This window comes from Lytechinus pictus, chromosome 11, assembly GCF_037042905.1.
Source record: "Lytechinus pictus isolate F3 Inbred chromosome 11, Lp3.0, whole genome shotgun sequence".
Taxonomy (NCBI): Eukaryota; Metazoa; Echinodermata; class Echinoidea; order Temnopleuroida; family Toxopneustidae; genus Lytechinus; species Lytechinus pictus.
Genome location: NC_087255.1, coordinates 16,338,737 through 16,356,542, shown reverse-complemented (window position 1 = coordinate 16,356,542; position 17,806 = coordinate 16,338,737). Strand labels below are relative to the sequence as shown.

The 17,806-nt window shown below is 36.4% G+C and overlaps 1 protein-coding gene across 1 annotated transcript in view; it reads left to right on the top strand.

The window, feature by feature from the left end:
* LOC129271861 (fibronectin-like) overlaps positions 1–17,110 on the top strand; it is a 58,964-nt gene extending 41,854 nt beyond the window's left edge. The window contains exon 7 of the mRNA XM_064107035.1: positions 16,934–17,110. Coding sequence (XP_063963105.1) covers positions 16,934–17,110 — 177 coding nt within the window. The remainder of the gene's footprint in view (positions 1–16,933) is intronic.
* Positions 17,111–17,806: the final 696 nt, after the last annotated feature.

The window sequence follows — 17,806 nt, the reverse complement described above, 5'->3', positions numbered from 1 at the left end:
ACCCATACGGTACTGTACTTTAAACAGATCATGGCCTCCGAAATTCAATGTACAAATGAAGAAAATGGGTTAAAGTTTTCATCCTAAATATAACGCTGACAGTTCTTTGTGTCAGTTCAATCTCGTATTCTAAGTGATAAAAGAGCAAAATGCTCCCTTTTTCAAGATTGCACTCATAAATACCATTTTGCACGAAAAATGTATTTGTACCTTTTAGCATGCACACGTTTTGTGTCCAAAAGAAACATAATTATTTGCAACTTTCATTCTGCACAATTTTAGCTGTACCTTAAACTATTCTTTAATGGAATGAAATACTGCTCCCCCCCAAAAAAAACTCCCAGTGTTCCAATTTGAAGGGTGCAAACTTGCACTTTTTGTAAAGCTTGTATGCTATATTCAATCTAAAGACCGAGTATTTCAGTGACATGCTGGATTAATGAATGTTGTTGTTTTTTCTGACAAGCCCCAAGCAAGATTTGTGATGCTGATGAAATAATTTAGCAGCGTCAAATACTTTTTTTTAATTTCAATGAAAGTAATGATATTGGGATTCGATATCCCGAACCGGAAGTCCGTTGACATTCAGGTTTATTCATAGATAAATATCCAATTACATTCACACTGATCAATAGCTTACATTATTAGTGTTGTAATAGGAAGGTTAAGTGTTTTCTTTGCAAGTTTTTCTTAATAACATTAATAAAATGTAGCTAGCGCAAAACAGCTAAGCTGCTAATGGAAATATGCACTTCCGGCAATAGACATTGAAGACATTGGTTCATGAATACAGAATTACGGTAAACCTACAAACTCGGTAATGTTTTAACCAACCTGTAAGTTGTTTCAGAAAACCCGCCAACCGTAATTTTTATTAACCAACACTTTTTGTTTCATATTTTAACCAAAGTTATGGTTAAGAAATCTGAGAGTGAACGGAGACTTCCTAATCACTATCTGATGAAGATATGAAACAATTGATGAGAATAAATCTCTACAGCAAATTGAAGGATTATCAGAAACAAAAGAACACCAATGGAGAATATTAAACTTATTGTCTTTTCTTCTTCTAGTCTTTCTTGTCTTATCTGGTCACCTGTTTATCACTAAAGGCAGGGGCGGATCCTGGATTTTCCAAGGGGGGGGGCACATTTTCCAAGGAAAAATTTGGCAAGCAAAAAAAAGGGTTTTTAACCCCAAATTAAGGATATTTCGTCGCAGATAAAATTTGTACATGCAAAAAAAGGTCTTCACTTCCAAATGGGGGGGGGGGGGCACACTTCTGTTTACAACGGCATTTTTACATTACAAATTTTAATTTTGCTTCTCAAAGAGGGGGCACGGGCCGGCTGTGCCCCTCCACCGGATCCGCCAGTGACTAAAGGATGCATTATAATGATTATGGATGGAGATTCAATGCGATTCTTTCTTTATGCCATCGAGATCCGCATCCTAATGATGTGCTTGTAAACGAGAAATTACAGATGCTCTGACAATAGCGACTGCTACAGCCGCGTATCTCATCGTTTAAAAAGGAACAGATTCCTCGTCATGGTTTTTGCTTCCTTGATTCCCTGTTTCAGAGTATGCCTTTGAATCACCATGCTTTAGATTTGAAGCATCAAAATTCAGAAGCAGACGATTCTTGTGATGTAAAATGTATTATTATTCGTTCCGCACACTTCCACATACATGTACATCCCCACACAAACACCTCCACACATAATGACCTCAAGAGCATTGAGAGACACAGGATTCTACTGGAATATTTAGAAGAAACTTGGAAAAAATGGTCAATCACAATATCCAGAGAGAGGGGGGGGGGGGGGAGAGAGAATAGTAAACTAAAAAAAAGGAATTTCACATATTAACACCTACATCGAGTTTAGTGTGTCAAGATACAATCAATATGATGAACATAAAGTTACATTTGTATGAATGTTCTTTTTTCTTCAGATATAATATTGTTGAAAAAATATCAGGGGGTATCAATCTCACAGTCTTGGACACACAGTCTTCGAGGAGAAATTATGCATCTAGTGAAAGTACGGAACTCTTCCGTTCTCTCGGCGACCAAGAATAATTGATGAATATCAATAGTCACTAACCTAATTTGCCATTAACGTTACCGTAATCTCTCTCGATCTGGAAGCATGTGAATGTTGCACAGTATTAATGTGTTATTAGAACAATTATAGCTCTATAGGGAAATTTCACAGGCTCAGATAAAGAGTAACAGTTTTAGGACATTTTGAATGGTCGATTCCATCAAAGTAAATATTGATCTATATAAGTCACTCTCCCTTTAGTGGAATAGAGGTCCAACACTTTGAGGGGCCAGAAATAGCGATGGGGTAAAACAGCTGCGAGCGAAGCGAGCGAGCAAAATTTTCCACTTTTGTGGAAGTGTCATGGTGTAGTGGTTCAGTCACCTGACTCTGAAACCAAGGGATGAGGGTTCGAATCCCTTCCGGCGCTAATGTCCTTTGGCAAGGCACTTACCCAAGCTCTCCCCCAGGTGTTAAATGGGTACCCGGTAGGATGTGAACGCCACTATGATTAGACTGGCACGTATGCACCGATTGCCTGGCCAGGATACTCCCCAGAGAGTAGAGATGGTGCACTTTATGTGTGGAGCAGTGGCGAATCATATGACCGGGGTAATAACAATTACAATGTAAAGCGCTTAGAAACCAACGCATGAGCGCTATAGAAATGTAACTATTATTTTAAAAAGAAATGCAATGGGAATGCTTGTTATTGCCGTTTCCTCAACTTGTATTACTCCGTTTGAGTTGGCATATTAAATTCAAGTTTAATGCAACAATATCATTAATATGCTATCATGTAAAAATATTTTCAATAATCCGTATCTTCAATTTGACAAATCATCATGCAAGATCTATCTGAAATTCATTTCCCTAATCATTTGTTGCAATGACGGACGGGAAACAGGCTGCGATACCACGGTAATACAAAAACATATGGGAACCGAAGGGTCAAGGGTGACTGGACCATTTGGGAGACTGTGCTCAACCCAGAGGCCCGGGAAACAGTTATACCTGGGTCATTGGTTCCCTACGCAAGATCTGGTAATCGCAGGCTGACCCCGCCGTCGATTAATGGCGTCTGGGCCATATGAGGGCATAGTGGAAAAATTGTTCTATTTAGTTCAGAAATAGAACAAAGGAACGACCCGCGCAATCGTAACTTTAAACTGGTGGAACAATCCAACAGCTCTACTAGATAAACAGCGTAACCATGGTAACATTAAACCCATCTTTGTCAACAAGTAATCCCAACAACTCTTAAATTCCCATACAATAAACCACCTACATTCAAGGCCAAACAGCCATCTAAGTCAATAAACAAGCTTACCAACCATCCATGTCAGTATTAACATGAAGACAAATGTATTGCGAAATTTATATATATATATATATATATATATATATAAACCCCTTTAAAAATTTGGAAATCTGAGTTTGGCCATTAATTTCTCCCATCTCCCAATGTTAAACAATGCATATTTGACATCATTCAAACGATAATTTAATTATCTTTAAAATGACACCATGCTTGTTATGATCATGCCATCACGAAAAGAGCAGGATTCAAAAGTGTTGGATGATGTCTGAATTGAAAAGCTGCAAAAAAAGTTTGGAAATCTGAGTGTGGCCTTTAATTTATCCCAACTCCCAATTTTACACAATGCATATTTTATATTATTCAAAAGATCATTTAATTTTCTTTAAAGTGATTCCATGCTTGTTATGCCATCACGAAAAGAGCAGGATTCAAAAGTGTTGGATGAGGTCTGAATTAAAAAGCTGCATAACGAGCAGAAATAGTCATGAAGGGTCAATACAGAACATGATTCTTTTGTCTGTATCAATAGATATGAAAATCCATTCAAATCAAGCCCCTGCTTCTTCATCTCATGTTTTGTTGTGGTTTATGTAGTGATGGTTCTGTGAGACATGGTTTGAGTCGTGGTTTGAAATACCCATGCATGTTTGTTTGTTTGTTTGTTATGTGTTTGTTTGTGCAGAGGTGTGTTTGATTCCATGTTTATGTTGATGTTAAGGTGCATGAAAACAAAAGAAACCGCTGAGAAACTCACTCATCACCACGGAAAAAAGAACAGTGACATTCAATATTGTGTCATTTTGCAACTTTTGAATTTGGACCTTGCCCCATAGTTCAAGGCGCTGCGCCTCCATGTGAACCATAATCATATCATGTAGGGTATCATTTTAAAGAAAATTAAATGATCTATTTATTGATATTAATTACACATTGATATTTACTAAAAACCGAGGAGGGGTTATCGATCAAAGTCAGATTTCCAAACCTTTTTTGAGGAGTGTATATACTCAACTGTACGTTACATTAAATAGCAAATCAACGAAGAACAATTAACACGATGAGCAAATGTGTAAGTATAATGTCTGGACAGTATGATAGGCTTACTTTCCTTACAAGTTACATTCTGCAAGTGATTTTGTATTCAAGTCAAACAATATCCATATCCCAGACCAACCAACCACCTATGCAGTACTCAAAATCAAGCAAGCCCATACCAGTGATAATTATTTTACCCTTATATTGTACAACTTGTATATAGATGTACTCAACTGCGCTTTACAACACAAAGCAAGTGGACAAGAAACAATCATTTACAAGGAAAGCAAGTGTTATCATACCAAAAAGAACATCAGGGAAGTCATGCTATCTTTACAAATTATTTACATATGATTTTTTTCTCCTTTCAGAACAATATTCTATTTAAACCGACAATGTAATCAAGTCTAACCAGCAATCCATATTTAATAACCAATCATTCACATCAATAAGAAAGCCCAACCAACCATCCATGTCAAACAATCGAGTTTTTTTAAACTATCCATGACGGTAAACAAGCCCAACCAACCATCCATGTCAATGATCAAGCCCAACAAATCTTCCATGTCAATGATCAAGCCCAACAACCAACCATGCCAATAATCCAGCCCGACCAGCCATACATGTCAATGAACAAGCCCAACCAACCAACCATGTCAATATTCCAGCCCAACCAGCTATCAAATCCAATAAACGAGCCAATCCAAACCGCCATGTCGAGTATCAATTCTTAAACAACCATCAATGTCATAAATTTGCTTCCCAATATATACAAATCTGGTCTGCCCTTCTACCACTCTGTATCAAATTAGGGGAAGGGAGGGAGGGTTAAAAACATGAAACATATAAAGCTGAAAATTACTTATTTATCACGGAATGCACACCTGCGTCTCAAACTTGAGTGTATAACAACCGCACGCCCCTGATACGCGTGGAAACCTTTCAGTCTTTGACCGCGAAGTAAATTACACAGGAATGCGCGTCGTTTGATATTCGCCGACAGCTGCTCAAACTTCCTGTTAGGGGACATCGATCAAAAATATTTTACAAAAGCGTACCATCCGTACATTTTAATCCTGTATCATTTCATTCTATTAAAATTTTGTTTATTTTCTTAACCGGAAAATAAACGTATAATTGAAAATCAATTTTTTGACAGATTCGACACAATATTCAGAGAATAATATCATGTTTCACGACTTTTCCTTTTCTTATTTTTCTTTTTTCTTATTGGTCTTGAAAATTTGGGGTGCATGACCCACACCCCCATCCTCACGCTTGTAGCTCCAGCCATGATTGAGGAAGTAAACAGTTATCCGGTAAGAATCAAGTTTTTGAACAGACCCTCGTCTTATCATGGCAGCCTGGATAAAGCGGAATAACAATTTTCAAAGATCTAAAAAAAAAATCATATAAAAATTTTCTTGAAGATCTTAAACACACACACACACACACACACAAAAGTAATATACTTTTCTACAAGCACATGCTATTAGCTTTTCCGTTTATGATGTATTGCCCCTAAACATGATACAATCGTACTTTCGAATATGCAAATGCAATACAAATAACGTATGAAAAGCATAAGAGGGAATTGACAGAAATAAAAATAACATTTCCTTGACTTGACCATGTCTTGAAAGTAATAATAATACATCGGAACGACGTCTCTAAGCGCTTTACATACATTATTACCCCGGTCATCGGATCTTTGCATGCCCGCATACAATGTTTGCACCTTCTCCACTCCCTGGGGAGATTCCAACAAGAGTTTCAAGACTCAATTGCTAGGCATACTACATATACACTTTCACATCCTACTGGGTACCCATTTAACACCTGGGTGGAGAGTGGCAAAGTGTGGATTAACGCCTTGCCAAAGGACGCTAGGCCATGGTGGGATTCGAACACGCGACCCTCTGATTACAAGGCGAGAGTCAGAACCGCTACACCACGACGCTTCCAAAGCATCTATCGATCTACCTTTTTTATTCAAAGCTATTTTAACACAAACAGACTTCTGCCTGTCGAAGCGTTGAACAATAATCATATTAGAAATAATATATCAAATCACGAGATATAAATTGATTAAATGTTATTAGGGCAATAAGTGGGTCAGGGCTGAAATTGCAGCTTCAAAACCAGATGTAGGATTTTGCAGCAGGCCAATTTTTGCCATAATAAAGTTTGTGTCCTAGGTAGAAAGAAGTTTTACGAATAAAAGCTGCCCGGAATCGCGCAAAAAAATCATGATATACACTGCTAAAACATAAGTAGGTCATGTAGATAAAGCAACGACAGGATCACACGATGAAACGATATACCAAACAATTGAAAATTCAATAAATAATTGATGATTAATACATGTTTATGCACCTTATAAAATGATGTAATAATTCCAAATAAATAATTTTCATGCGGTTGGATACTTTGTTTAAAAGAGTATGCAGACGACGCCTTATTTTATTATATTCAAACATGTTTACTCTGGATTACAAGATCACTCAGAAAACTCTTTGGCATGTTGTTTGGAATGCTCCTTGTAAAGCAGGCCGCTGACTTGAATGAGAATTCCCGCCCTTTGCCTCCCCTGTATAGCAGACCGAGACTGTAGGCACCGCTTTTCCGACGGCGCTGCGGCGTAGTCAGCATTGAAATTTTATTGCCAAGGTTAAGTTTTTGAAATGTCATCATAACTTGGGAAGTTTATGAACATAGGTCATGAAACTTAAACATGAGGATGATCACATTATGATCGTTTGTCTTGCAAAAGTTTTAGGTCACATGAATATGCCTAAAGTTCATTTTGATAGGGTAAAGAACTTCGACAATATTGAGGGTATCAACATTTAAACCTTAGCCTACCTTAGGTCAAGTTTTTGATATTTCATCATTACTTGAAAAAGTATACGGACCCATTTAATGAAACTTAGGAGTAAGTATAACTATATTACTAATCACCTGGCATGAGTTGCAGGTCACATGTTCAAGGTCAAATGTAATTTTTGGTCAATGAATTTTTACTAAGTTGGGGTATCAACATTGAGATCTTTACAAAGGTAATTTTTGAAATGTTATAACTTTAAAAGTTTATTGACCTATTTCATGGAACTCATAAAGGCAATCAAGCACTATCAGTGATTACTTCGCGCGAGTTTCATGTCGCATTACCGAGGTCGAAGGTCAATTAGGGCCAATAAACTTACTATTTCATAATCAAATTGTAGGACCCAAAAATAGCTCTATCAGCGTAGTGTAGGCATATGGGACACAGGGAGAACGTATCAATTCCGTCCATATCTTCTATGCTGCAACTGCCTGGCAACCATGCATGTATACCAAATTGGCGCTATATCCTTTACGAGTCGTAATCCACTCGGATATTGCGAGGACACGTACAGAAAGACGCATCGTGGACTACTTCTGCGCTGGAAAAAAAATGTTATTACACCACCAACCATTGCCAACGTAACATGAAGTTGTAAGGACGTAGCCCGGACGTAACATTCATCGACGAAATCGACGATTTCCCATTTTCCCTTCGAAACTACGAAATTGACGCAACCTCCGGGGGGGGGGGGGGTTCTTTTCCTTCTCAGTTTTCACGACGAAGCCAGAAATTACTCATGACTGAAGGGGGCATCAGTTTACAATATCAAGTTGCCTTAAATTATGGTGGGAGGATGTAGGTTGAATTGGGTGAAATGATTATGTTTTACCTCAATTTTACCAAGTGACTAGATATAATTCATTTAAAAATCAAGGATGTGGGTCGATGTAAATATTTATCAGAGCCCCAGGTTCCCTTTAACATTGCTAATCTTCAAAGGTTCATTGAAGCTTGCGCTCACGCACGACCCCAAAGATGTGCACTTTTATTGATTTGATATGTCTCAATAACTATGTTAAGTTCATCCTGTTGATATGCTTTAATCTAATATTTGTGCTGCACCCGTCTCTTATCGATCTGTGGATGTAAGAAATAGATCAGAGCCGTCAATTCAATTGATGTCGTATCAAGCAGGAATGGATGCACAACGTTCACAAACCACCACGAGTATGAAAGTCCTCTGACATTTCAAACGGGTATACAACTGTCGCATTTGATATCAAAGAAGATGTATAACAAAATATTTATAAAACGGTAATGGTCATCATGGTCATTGTGCTAAGGGACGCACGATTAGATACCCACGAGGAGGGGGGGGGGTGCATTTTCCCCTTTCTTATTTGAGTAAAGTTTGTTTCCTTAGTCAATTGAGACAAATTTTTTGCCCATTTCAGATGATTTGTCAGTGGACCAATTTTTTTTATACTCTGATGGTGATGAGTCAAGTTTTTTTTCTCATATAGCAAGTCAAGTTTTTTTTACTTCCAGCCCCCTGGATATCTAATATTGCGTCCCTATAAGGCCGGGGTAATAATATCCAAGTCCTTTCGGAGGCGCATAGAGACGTTATGATCCTAATGTAACATGCGCTATACAAGAACTGCTTATTATTATTATTATCACATGGCCGTACGCAGCCCCCAGAAATTTTGAAAAGTTTCACCAAATAAACCAAAAGTATGCACGAAATCCTTTAATTTCATTTAAGAAAATGCAAAAGCACCAAAAATTACAAGCTCGGCCGCTTCGCTCCCTCGCTTTTGAGTTTCTTAAAAATGTGCACGTCCTGCCCCCAGGATAAAAAAAAATTGCGTACGGCCATGTATTTTCACATGTCGGCGCAGGTCTTGCTGAAAGCTCTCTCGTAAATTTGCATAAATGATGAAATTGAGGTGATACTTTAGGAGAGCATCTCCTGTCAAATGTAATCGCATTTGAACAATTTTTCTTCTTCCGAGTAATGATTAAGAAAGCGCTTTGTTTCGGAAAGAAAATATGAAACCAAAAAAATGTAACATTTACGAAAACGTTCCATCATGAGTCATCACCATCATCAAGCCAACCACTACCACCACAACCGTCATTACCAAACACCCTCCTCCCTATCATGATCTTCAGGAGAGGACGGAGGATTCCACGACATTTGCTCCGATGGAATATAAAACCTACCTTACAAAACTAAATAAACCCTTATACTAATCTTTACAATATTCTGTATCACAAACTGAACCCTGAATCAAATTCTATACTCTGTGCATAATGTCGTCACCGAATGGGGATATGGAAGGGGAGAGACGAGTCTTACCATCACTGCTCCCTTTGCGCCACTCCCTGCCATCTGACCTCCACCACTTCCCCTTACACCCCTACCATCCCTTCCTCGACCTTCTCCTCTGCTCTTCCTTCTCATCTGTTTAACATGCCAATCTCCATCTAACTCTCATCGATTGTGCCCCCCTTATCTATCTATTCTCTCTGAAGAATCTAAAAACCGTTTATAAAGTGTAAGGATCTTTTCACCTGACTCCATGCATACATCACGTTTATTTTGCGATTCGGAAGAAAATTATAACGGATATTGATTTTGTTGGCGGAGGCATTTAGTCTTTGCCACTTGGCAAACGATTTTATATTCCCCATGTACATTTCCATTCCGCTATGTCGGATGTGTCAAGTTGAATATTGATCACAGTTCATCTCCCCCTCTCCGTTCAATTGACTTAAAGTGATTGGTTAACATTGGTTTGACTTTAAAAAAATCTGAGCTAGGTCACACTTGTCACCTGTGTCTGTGATATGTTACAAAAATGAAGCCCAGAAAAAATTGCGTTCGAAAATAATTATTTAGTGCTCCAAAAATTGAAATATAAAGTGACCGAAAACACCATCTTAATTTCATCCCATACACTTATGTGTACTATTTAGGCGTCTATAAGACGCCTATTTACAAAATCGGGGTTTGCCTTGTAGTTTTAGCTTTTCATTCTCAATAATGGTTGTTTTCAGGGTTTATTAGTTCTAATACATGCACTTGTACACATGTTTCATCTTGGTTTGAGAATTTTTTAAATCGGCTGCTCACAAAGTTAAACAATACCTTTAAGAGTAAAACGCTTTCGTAAATCATCAGTAATCGCATATCGATTAAGTTATCCTGCCTTCGCACTGCAAATTTTTCGAGATCTAACCAAGAGACTGTGGTTAGAGTTGCAACCCAAAAATTCCAGGCCTATACATATAACAAAACAAATTCGATAAGTCACTAACAATAGTAATTCCTCGCTATCTTTCATATTTAGGACAGTTTAGAACCACCTAAAAGATTGCAATCAAATGAGATATTTATTCTACAAAATCAGTCCCTCGAAGAAGGCTTTCGACTTTGGAAGTATTTACGTCATCAACGAAAAAAGTTTCACTGGTATATAGGGGGTGCACTGCCTTGAAGGTCAAATCACAGAACAAATCAGAGCAAAACAGATCCACATACTTTATCCGTTTTCTCCACCAAAGTATGATTTGTGTACAGCTCTGCTGCATATTCTGAAAAGAAAACCCTTGAATATTGTTTCCCAATTTTATGTCCCCCACAAATTTCCTCAACCATGTAGACGGGGACATTAACCATGATGAAAAGAATAATCAATTTCACCTTTACTTTTCTCTTTTTAATGACTTTTCGTTTAAATCGCAAATAGTCGGTTCCAATTTTTTCATTCGTTTCAATTACCTCGTTAATACTAGCGATGATTACAGCTTACTAGTTGGGATTAACCTTCGCTGGAACAAAAGTAATTAATCCTTTAGCATTGGTGAGTATTTATGACAAGGGTCACTAGACCCAAACCGCTTTTTCGCCTTTTTGTTTACCGGTCAATTAGAAGTACTTTATCACGCCAATACCATTTCGATCAGAAACTCGAGTTTACATCATTGCTTTTACATGTTTGAAAAACTCTTCTTGTGAGACTCTTAATTTTAAGATAGTTTATTGGAAATGAGAACAAAAACGTTAGTTACGTAGATGCACTTTTCCTTCAAATGTGTAACTTTCTCGAAGCTTGATTCCCAATAATTTCATTCTCATTAAACTGCACGTGTGAGAAAACATCTAAAGTAGGAAATGTTTTTTTAATTTTCTTTTATACATTTCAATTCTTTTTATTTGTTTATTTGATTATTGATTGATATGATTTTTATATAATGTTTTGAGGTATTTTAACTTACAATTTATTTTTATTTCATTCATTCCTCTATTCACTTCTTTGTGGGGGTGGTGTATAAGTCCCATAACAAATTGTTTGGTCCATTAATAGTCTCTAGAGCATATCAATGAAAATATAATGTTTAAAAACTTTAAGATATCAATTCTCGTTATTTTTTGAAGATATGACATGATGCCCGTTGAAATTCAAGTGGCAAATTAATGGTGAAATTAATCTAAAAGTAGTTACTTCTGCCTGATCCACTTTTTAAACGAATTCAAATTAAGAATGGTCAGACAACATCGAGGCTGCACGCATTGTCCAAATTATATGTTTCTTTAAAAAAATTAGAAAGAAGTAAAAAATATTTGCTAACTTTTTGTGATATGTCATGGCATACAAGATTCTTTTATCAATAATTATGAACAGTGTTAAAAATCTTTCCTTAAGAGAACAGAAAGGTTTCTGCAGAGGAGTTTCGAGTACACATGAAATGTTATATTGTGTAGAATTACAGAAAAACTTGTATATGGTGTAAGAACCTTACAAATTGTCTTGTAATCTTCTTTTTTTTAATAGTGCCTGTTCTGTTAGATTGCTTGCAGAAAATGTTATGTTATAAGAATAGTTTTAGAATGATTCTGTATTTTTTTAATTTAAAATCTTTTGCTTTTTTTAACAGTGTGGACTTCATAGAAACTAATAATTTTAGTTCAAGGCCCATTTTTGTAAGGACTGGTGATTTGATTTGTTTTGCGTGTAAATCCCTTGCAAATAGTGACGAACCTCGTCCAATTAAGCCGGTATTAAGATCTACGTAGAAAAAAATAATTAGGGTTTCACAATGGGATAATTGGAATATAATGTGGCATCGTGGAATGTAATACAATTTCTTAGTCTGGTGGGAAGAATAACCTTCAGAAAAAAACGTAATTAATCATGTTTTCACATAATTGGGTGAAAAAAAATCAACAAAAAGTAAATATCACGGGACATAGTGCATTGATGATTACTCACCGATTTGACTCGTCTAATTGGATTTTAATAACCGTCATTGGCATTTTTTTTTTCAAGTACCTTGGACGGTGACAGGATCCTATATAATAAAATCACCGATTAACATTTTCACTTTTTCTCAAAAATTCATCGCTACTATTGATAGCACAAATTGTAATTATAAAACATAACGAGGGAGGGAGGGTGAAAAGAGACACACACAAAGAGAGAGAAAGAGAGAGAGAGAAAGAGAAAGAGAGAATGGCATACAAAGGGTTGAAATAAAACATAATTAATTATAGCAGGCCTTATGTTAGAAGGCTTTTTAGACAAAGAGTGTTCACCTCGTCATGCTCGTGGCAAAGAACAACTAAGAAGTCTTTGTCGAAAATTTACGAGCCGGAACCGCAGATTAGCACTAGTTTCACAGCTGATGAAAAGTTGAAAATGTATCCTTTGTCCAGAATCAAGGGCTAGATTGCTGTTTTGATTCGCCAATTTTCGACAATGCCTTCTTGGCTGTTCTTTGGCAGGAAGGGCATTTTGACAATGCATTTACTGTGTTCTTGAATACTTCTTACGCCGCTGAGTGAAGACGCCCTTATGTCTGGTGAAGAACAATGGTGTCGCAGCTCCTGCTGGTACTCTGTAGCTCGCAGCAACCTGTTGATACAAATATATATATTTCGGAAAGGAATATGATGGTATGAAGGATCCAGGCCTGGTGAATGGGTCCCATGCCCTGTCCACCTTGTCCTGCCTCCTCTGGTTCATGGGTGATCCGCCAATGCTTGAAGTGTAATTGCTGTGATAAGGAAGTCATCCCTAACGTGAAAAAAAAGATGCAATAAAGAGGTGAAAAGGGGAATTTAAAATATCAAACATGTTAAAGGGGATTATTATTGGATATATTATACACTGATTTTAGAGCAAATATTCAAATTATGAGATTCCCGCCTTCTGTAGGACATAATGGCGCGCGTTTGGATGAGATAGTAGAGTGCAATGGGTTTTATCGAATATGGTGCGACACACCATTATTTCGTTGATGATCCAAGTAGAAGACATAGTAGAATACAAAAACCAGGGAAACAACGAATAACACATGTAACTGCTGTCAAGGCAGTTGGAAAGCATGATAAACTGATATAAAAGACAAATTACATAACATGAATTTACCACAAATACAAAACAAGAGTAAATTAGAGAAGACAAATTGGAGAAAACGAAACAACGGTCGTCCTTGATATTTTTTGACTACCCACCGAATTTATAACTTATTTATAATGCCATTATGACTAGAACACACTTTCCCTATTATATTTTAGGTGTTTGATGAACAAATGAAAGGAAAAGAAGGAAAGATGTGTAAAAAGAAGGTAAAAGAAAAAAATATATATGTACAATGCAATGTTATGGCCTTGTTCCCATGATTACAATAACCCTACTATTAAAAAAAAATTAAACTTAATATCTTTATTGCGTAACCTTGGTAGAAAGATACTAAAATTTAAATACGGCATTTATCCCCATTACCAGGTCCCTTGGAGAGGACCTTAAGTCGTCGGTCCTCTGGTTGATTGCGTACAAGTATTCATGCTTTCGTAGCAATCGGGTATACAAATCACCACATTTACCATTTTTGTTTTACTTTTACCATCTCTAGATTATACAGCAAGATCAAACGTCCATTGTTATTTCTCCAAGATATCATTTTCTTACTGGCGCCGCGTGCGCAAACACACACACACACACCATAATACGAATACACCACGCACACACGCATCCTCACCCTCTTCACCACTGCATGTGAGAATCGCGCATGACCAAACAGTTCTTTACAGATTCAACATTTCAAAAGAATATCGTTGCTCCAAATCAAATTACACTTGCTTTCTTTTCTGCGGGTCTGGGAACCATCCTTTCTCCATGTCAAAGTATCGTGAGATCAAGGCTATTCCGACCACATCAACCAGCCATAATTTCTGCTTTTCGTTTTCGCGTTACTTAAGGAGACGTGCAGTTTGGCGTTACAATCCTCCCGAGAAGTACGCATCTGACCTTAATGGTCATTAGTTGTTTTGCCGATTTCAAAGCGCGTTTCGCCAATAAAAGGCCAGAGAGCTTTTTTTAACAAGGGTATGATGGAGCGTGAAAGCCATTAATCCACTCGACACTCCTTGAATTCCATTGTTCATTTTGTTTTATAAGTTCGATGAATCTTTTTCTTCTGCTCATCATTTCGAAACGGATTTATTGCATTCCAAACTCGAGAGAGTAATTTCAAATTGTATTCCCCACTTTCATTTTATTTTTTTGTGTCCAAAATATGGAGGCTGCTTAATAACAACTTTTTAAAATATGTCTTTATCAACATTCCAGAGTTTGATACAAACATTTTGTATTTTTTATATCATTTTCGTGTGACAAAGCTCGGGGAGAGACAAAATGTATACAGTTTGAAACTTTAAATGCGAGTAATATGAAACAATTTAAAGCCATGAGCTTGTATCCATGAGCTTGTATGCTCGTAGGGCTTGTAGGGATTTGTATATAAAACGAATTTCTACTTCAGTTCGAATCCCACCAAAAAAATTGTATTTCCTTTAGTATTGACATTGCCCGAGCTGACAGGATTTTAAGATTCACGGGGAGCGCATTAGGATATTTTTTGATCATCGCAAAACTTCTGCAGAGGTTTTTAGAAGCAAATAATCATCATAAGAAACACATCTTCTTACCCCACCTCAATATGAGCAAAAACATATTATTTCGATGAAGAGGGAAAGGTTGGTGGGATGATAATAATCAGCCATAATGTCCAACTGAGGCTCATTCAATGTTTTCCTCGAGCTCGATCTAGTTTTTTTTTCCAACTCTCCTGATTTAGAATAAGAAATATCGAGAGCCAAAGTTTCTTATGGAGATCAACATAAACAGGAAGAAATCCCTCTATCTGCTATAGGATTTGCATTTTCAATTATTGAAAACGTCATTTCCAAAGCACCCGACGGAGGCAGCTTCTCTTGTTGTTGAATGAATATGTTTGTAAACTATCGAACGAAACTGATCAATGAATTGCTTGATAGCATTAGGCACTGCTGCAGCTTCAAACGAAAGATTTAACTGCAAACAAAAATCGTTATCATATAGAATCGAATTTATTTGCATGTGCCTGTAATTGGTTTTTGAAATTTATATTACACTGTAAAAACGTTATTTGAAATTTTAAGCACGTTGTACATTTCAACACTTAAGATAATATATGTATTTTTTTAACTTTTAAACGATTGTTGAATTTTTTTTAAAGTGTTTAGATTTCAAACAACTCATTTATAATTTTTAACAACATTTGTAAAGCTTTAAGCAAGCGTTGTCATATTGACGGGCTTGATTAAACAACGTGTTTAAAATTCAAATATCGATTTACAGTGAACCTTATCTATTTTAAAAGCACTAACACTTATCAGTACTCAACTTGGTAAGTGATGGTTTTACGTCTTCTTCAAATGATGTCGTCGTGGTTCGACTTAGTTTTGCACTTGTTTACCTTATTGTAGACATTCTTGCTTATAGCAGTCGTTTTAACCCATATTGAAATAAAATAAACAAACATCTGTACTTACCGAGCTGTTCCACCACTTCTACAATGATATAACAATAACGGTTGTTTATACTGATAGTTACGACCATCTTTAACTCTTAAAATATGAAGTAAAACTCTTGAAATTGTTGATGTTATGATACACGATTGGTGTACAGAGTGAGGAGAAATCAAGCATTAACACCAGACATTTTTGACATCCGGTGGTGTAACAACAGCAATGTTTGTTAGTTAAGCACCTTTCGATGTAGCGCTCAAACTCCATGAAAGGATTTTAGTCGTAAATGAATAAATATGTATCCATTTAATTTGAAGAGGTATGAACATGTTGTTCACTTAATGTTGCAGTTTTGTTTTTGCTATTTTAGGTTTCATTTTATCAAAGGTATGTATAGCTTAGCCGGGTAATATAGGAGCGCCTTGAGCACCTATCAAGGTGGATATGTGCGCAATATAAATAGCCTATATTATTATTATTATAAGTGTCATTCTTTAAAGATTTACCTATTACATTACAGTGGCCCGTAATCTGAAGTCAGATTTACCATGCAAACATTATGGGAAGCCATATTGTTTATATGGTTTGTTTCTTATGTTTTTTGCTCTTTCCTCATACTTTAATGGTGAAGAAAAAAAACCGTTTTAAATTTGTTGTGTCAAATAAGCTGACTTTAGTAGAACCTGTGCTGTTAAAGATTCGTGTCACATTTTGCCATCCAAAGTTATATCATGACTTTAGTCCAGATTCCATATTAAAGCTGGGTTTATATTACGAGTCAATGTCTCTAAATTGTATATGTTATATTTTGATGACATGTTCTCTTTCTTTGACAGCCCACGAGTCCAAACAAACCAAACCAGGGTTTAGCTGCATCAGCCTTCTATCAGAGGCTGTACAACGGTCCTCCTAAATCATTCCTGATTGGTGGTTTCTATTCCGAAGACTCTGGGATCCTTTGTGAAACAGTCAAGTATTGGAATGTTATTCAGGTATCATATATTTTCTCATAGCCTGTGTCAATCTTAAAGGTCAAGTCCACCCCAGAAAAACGTTGAATTTAATCAATAGAGAAAAATCCAACATGCATAACACTGAAAATTTTATAAAAATCGGATGTAAAATGAGAAAGTTATGACATTTTTAAAGTTTCGCTTAGTTTTCACAAAATAGTTATGAACGAGTCAGTTACATGCAAATGAGAGAGTCGATGACGTCGCTCACTCACTTTTTTTTTATATACAAATTTGGCAATAGAGACCAACTTCTTTGAACCATAGAATCTTAAAACATAAGTAATTCCACATGTTCATAGAGGAACCAAACTTTCTTTCACATGACAATGAGGGGAAAATTAGAATATTTCCTATAATAAAATACAAAAGATATTGTGAGTTGGTGACGTCATCAGTTCCCTCATTTGCATATAGCCCAGGATATGCACATAACAATTTTGTGAAATTAAGCGAAAATTGAAATTGTCATAACTTTCTTATTTTTTACATCCGATTTTGATGAAATTTTCAGTAATATGCTAGGCGAAGCTTTAGGACCCCTCTACATCAGGCGGCGAAATCAAGGTGTTCAGAAAACAAACGGAAATTTCGTATTAGTGAGATTTGTTTTTCTTGATTAAGGATCTTTAGAATATTTACCACAAATTAGTGAAAGATAAGTTGTTTAAATATTCAAATTGGCATAGTTTTTAT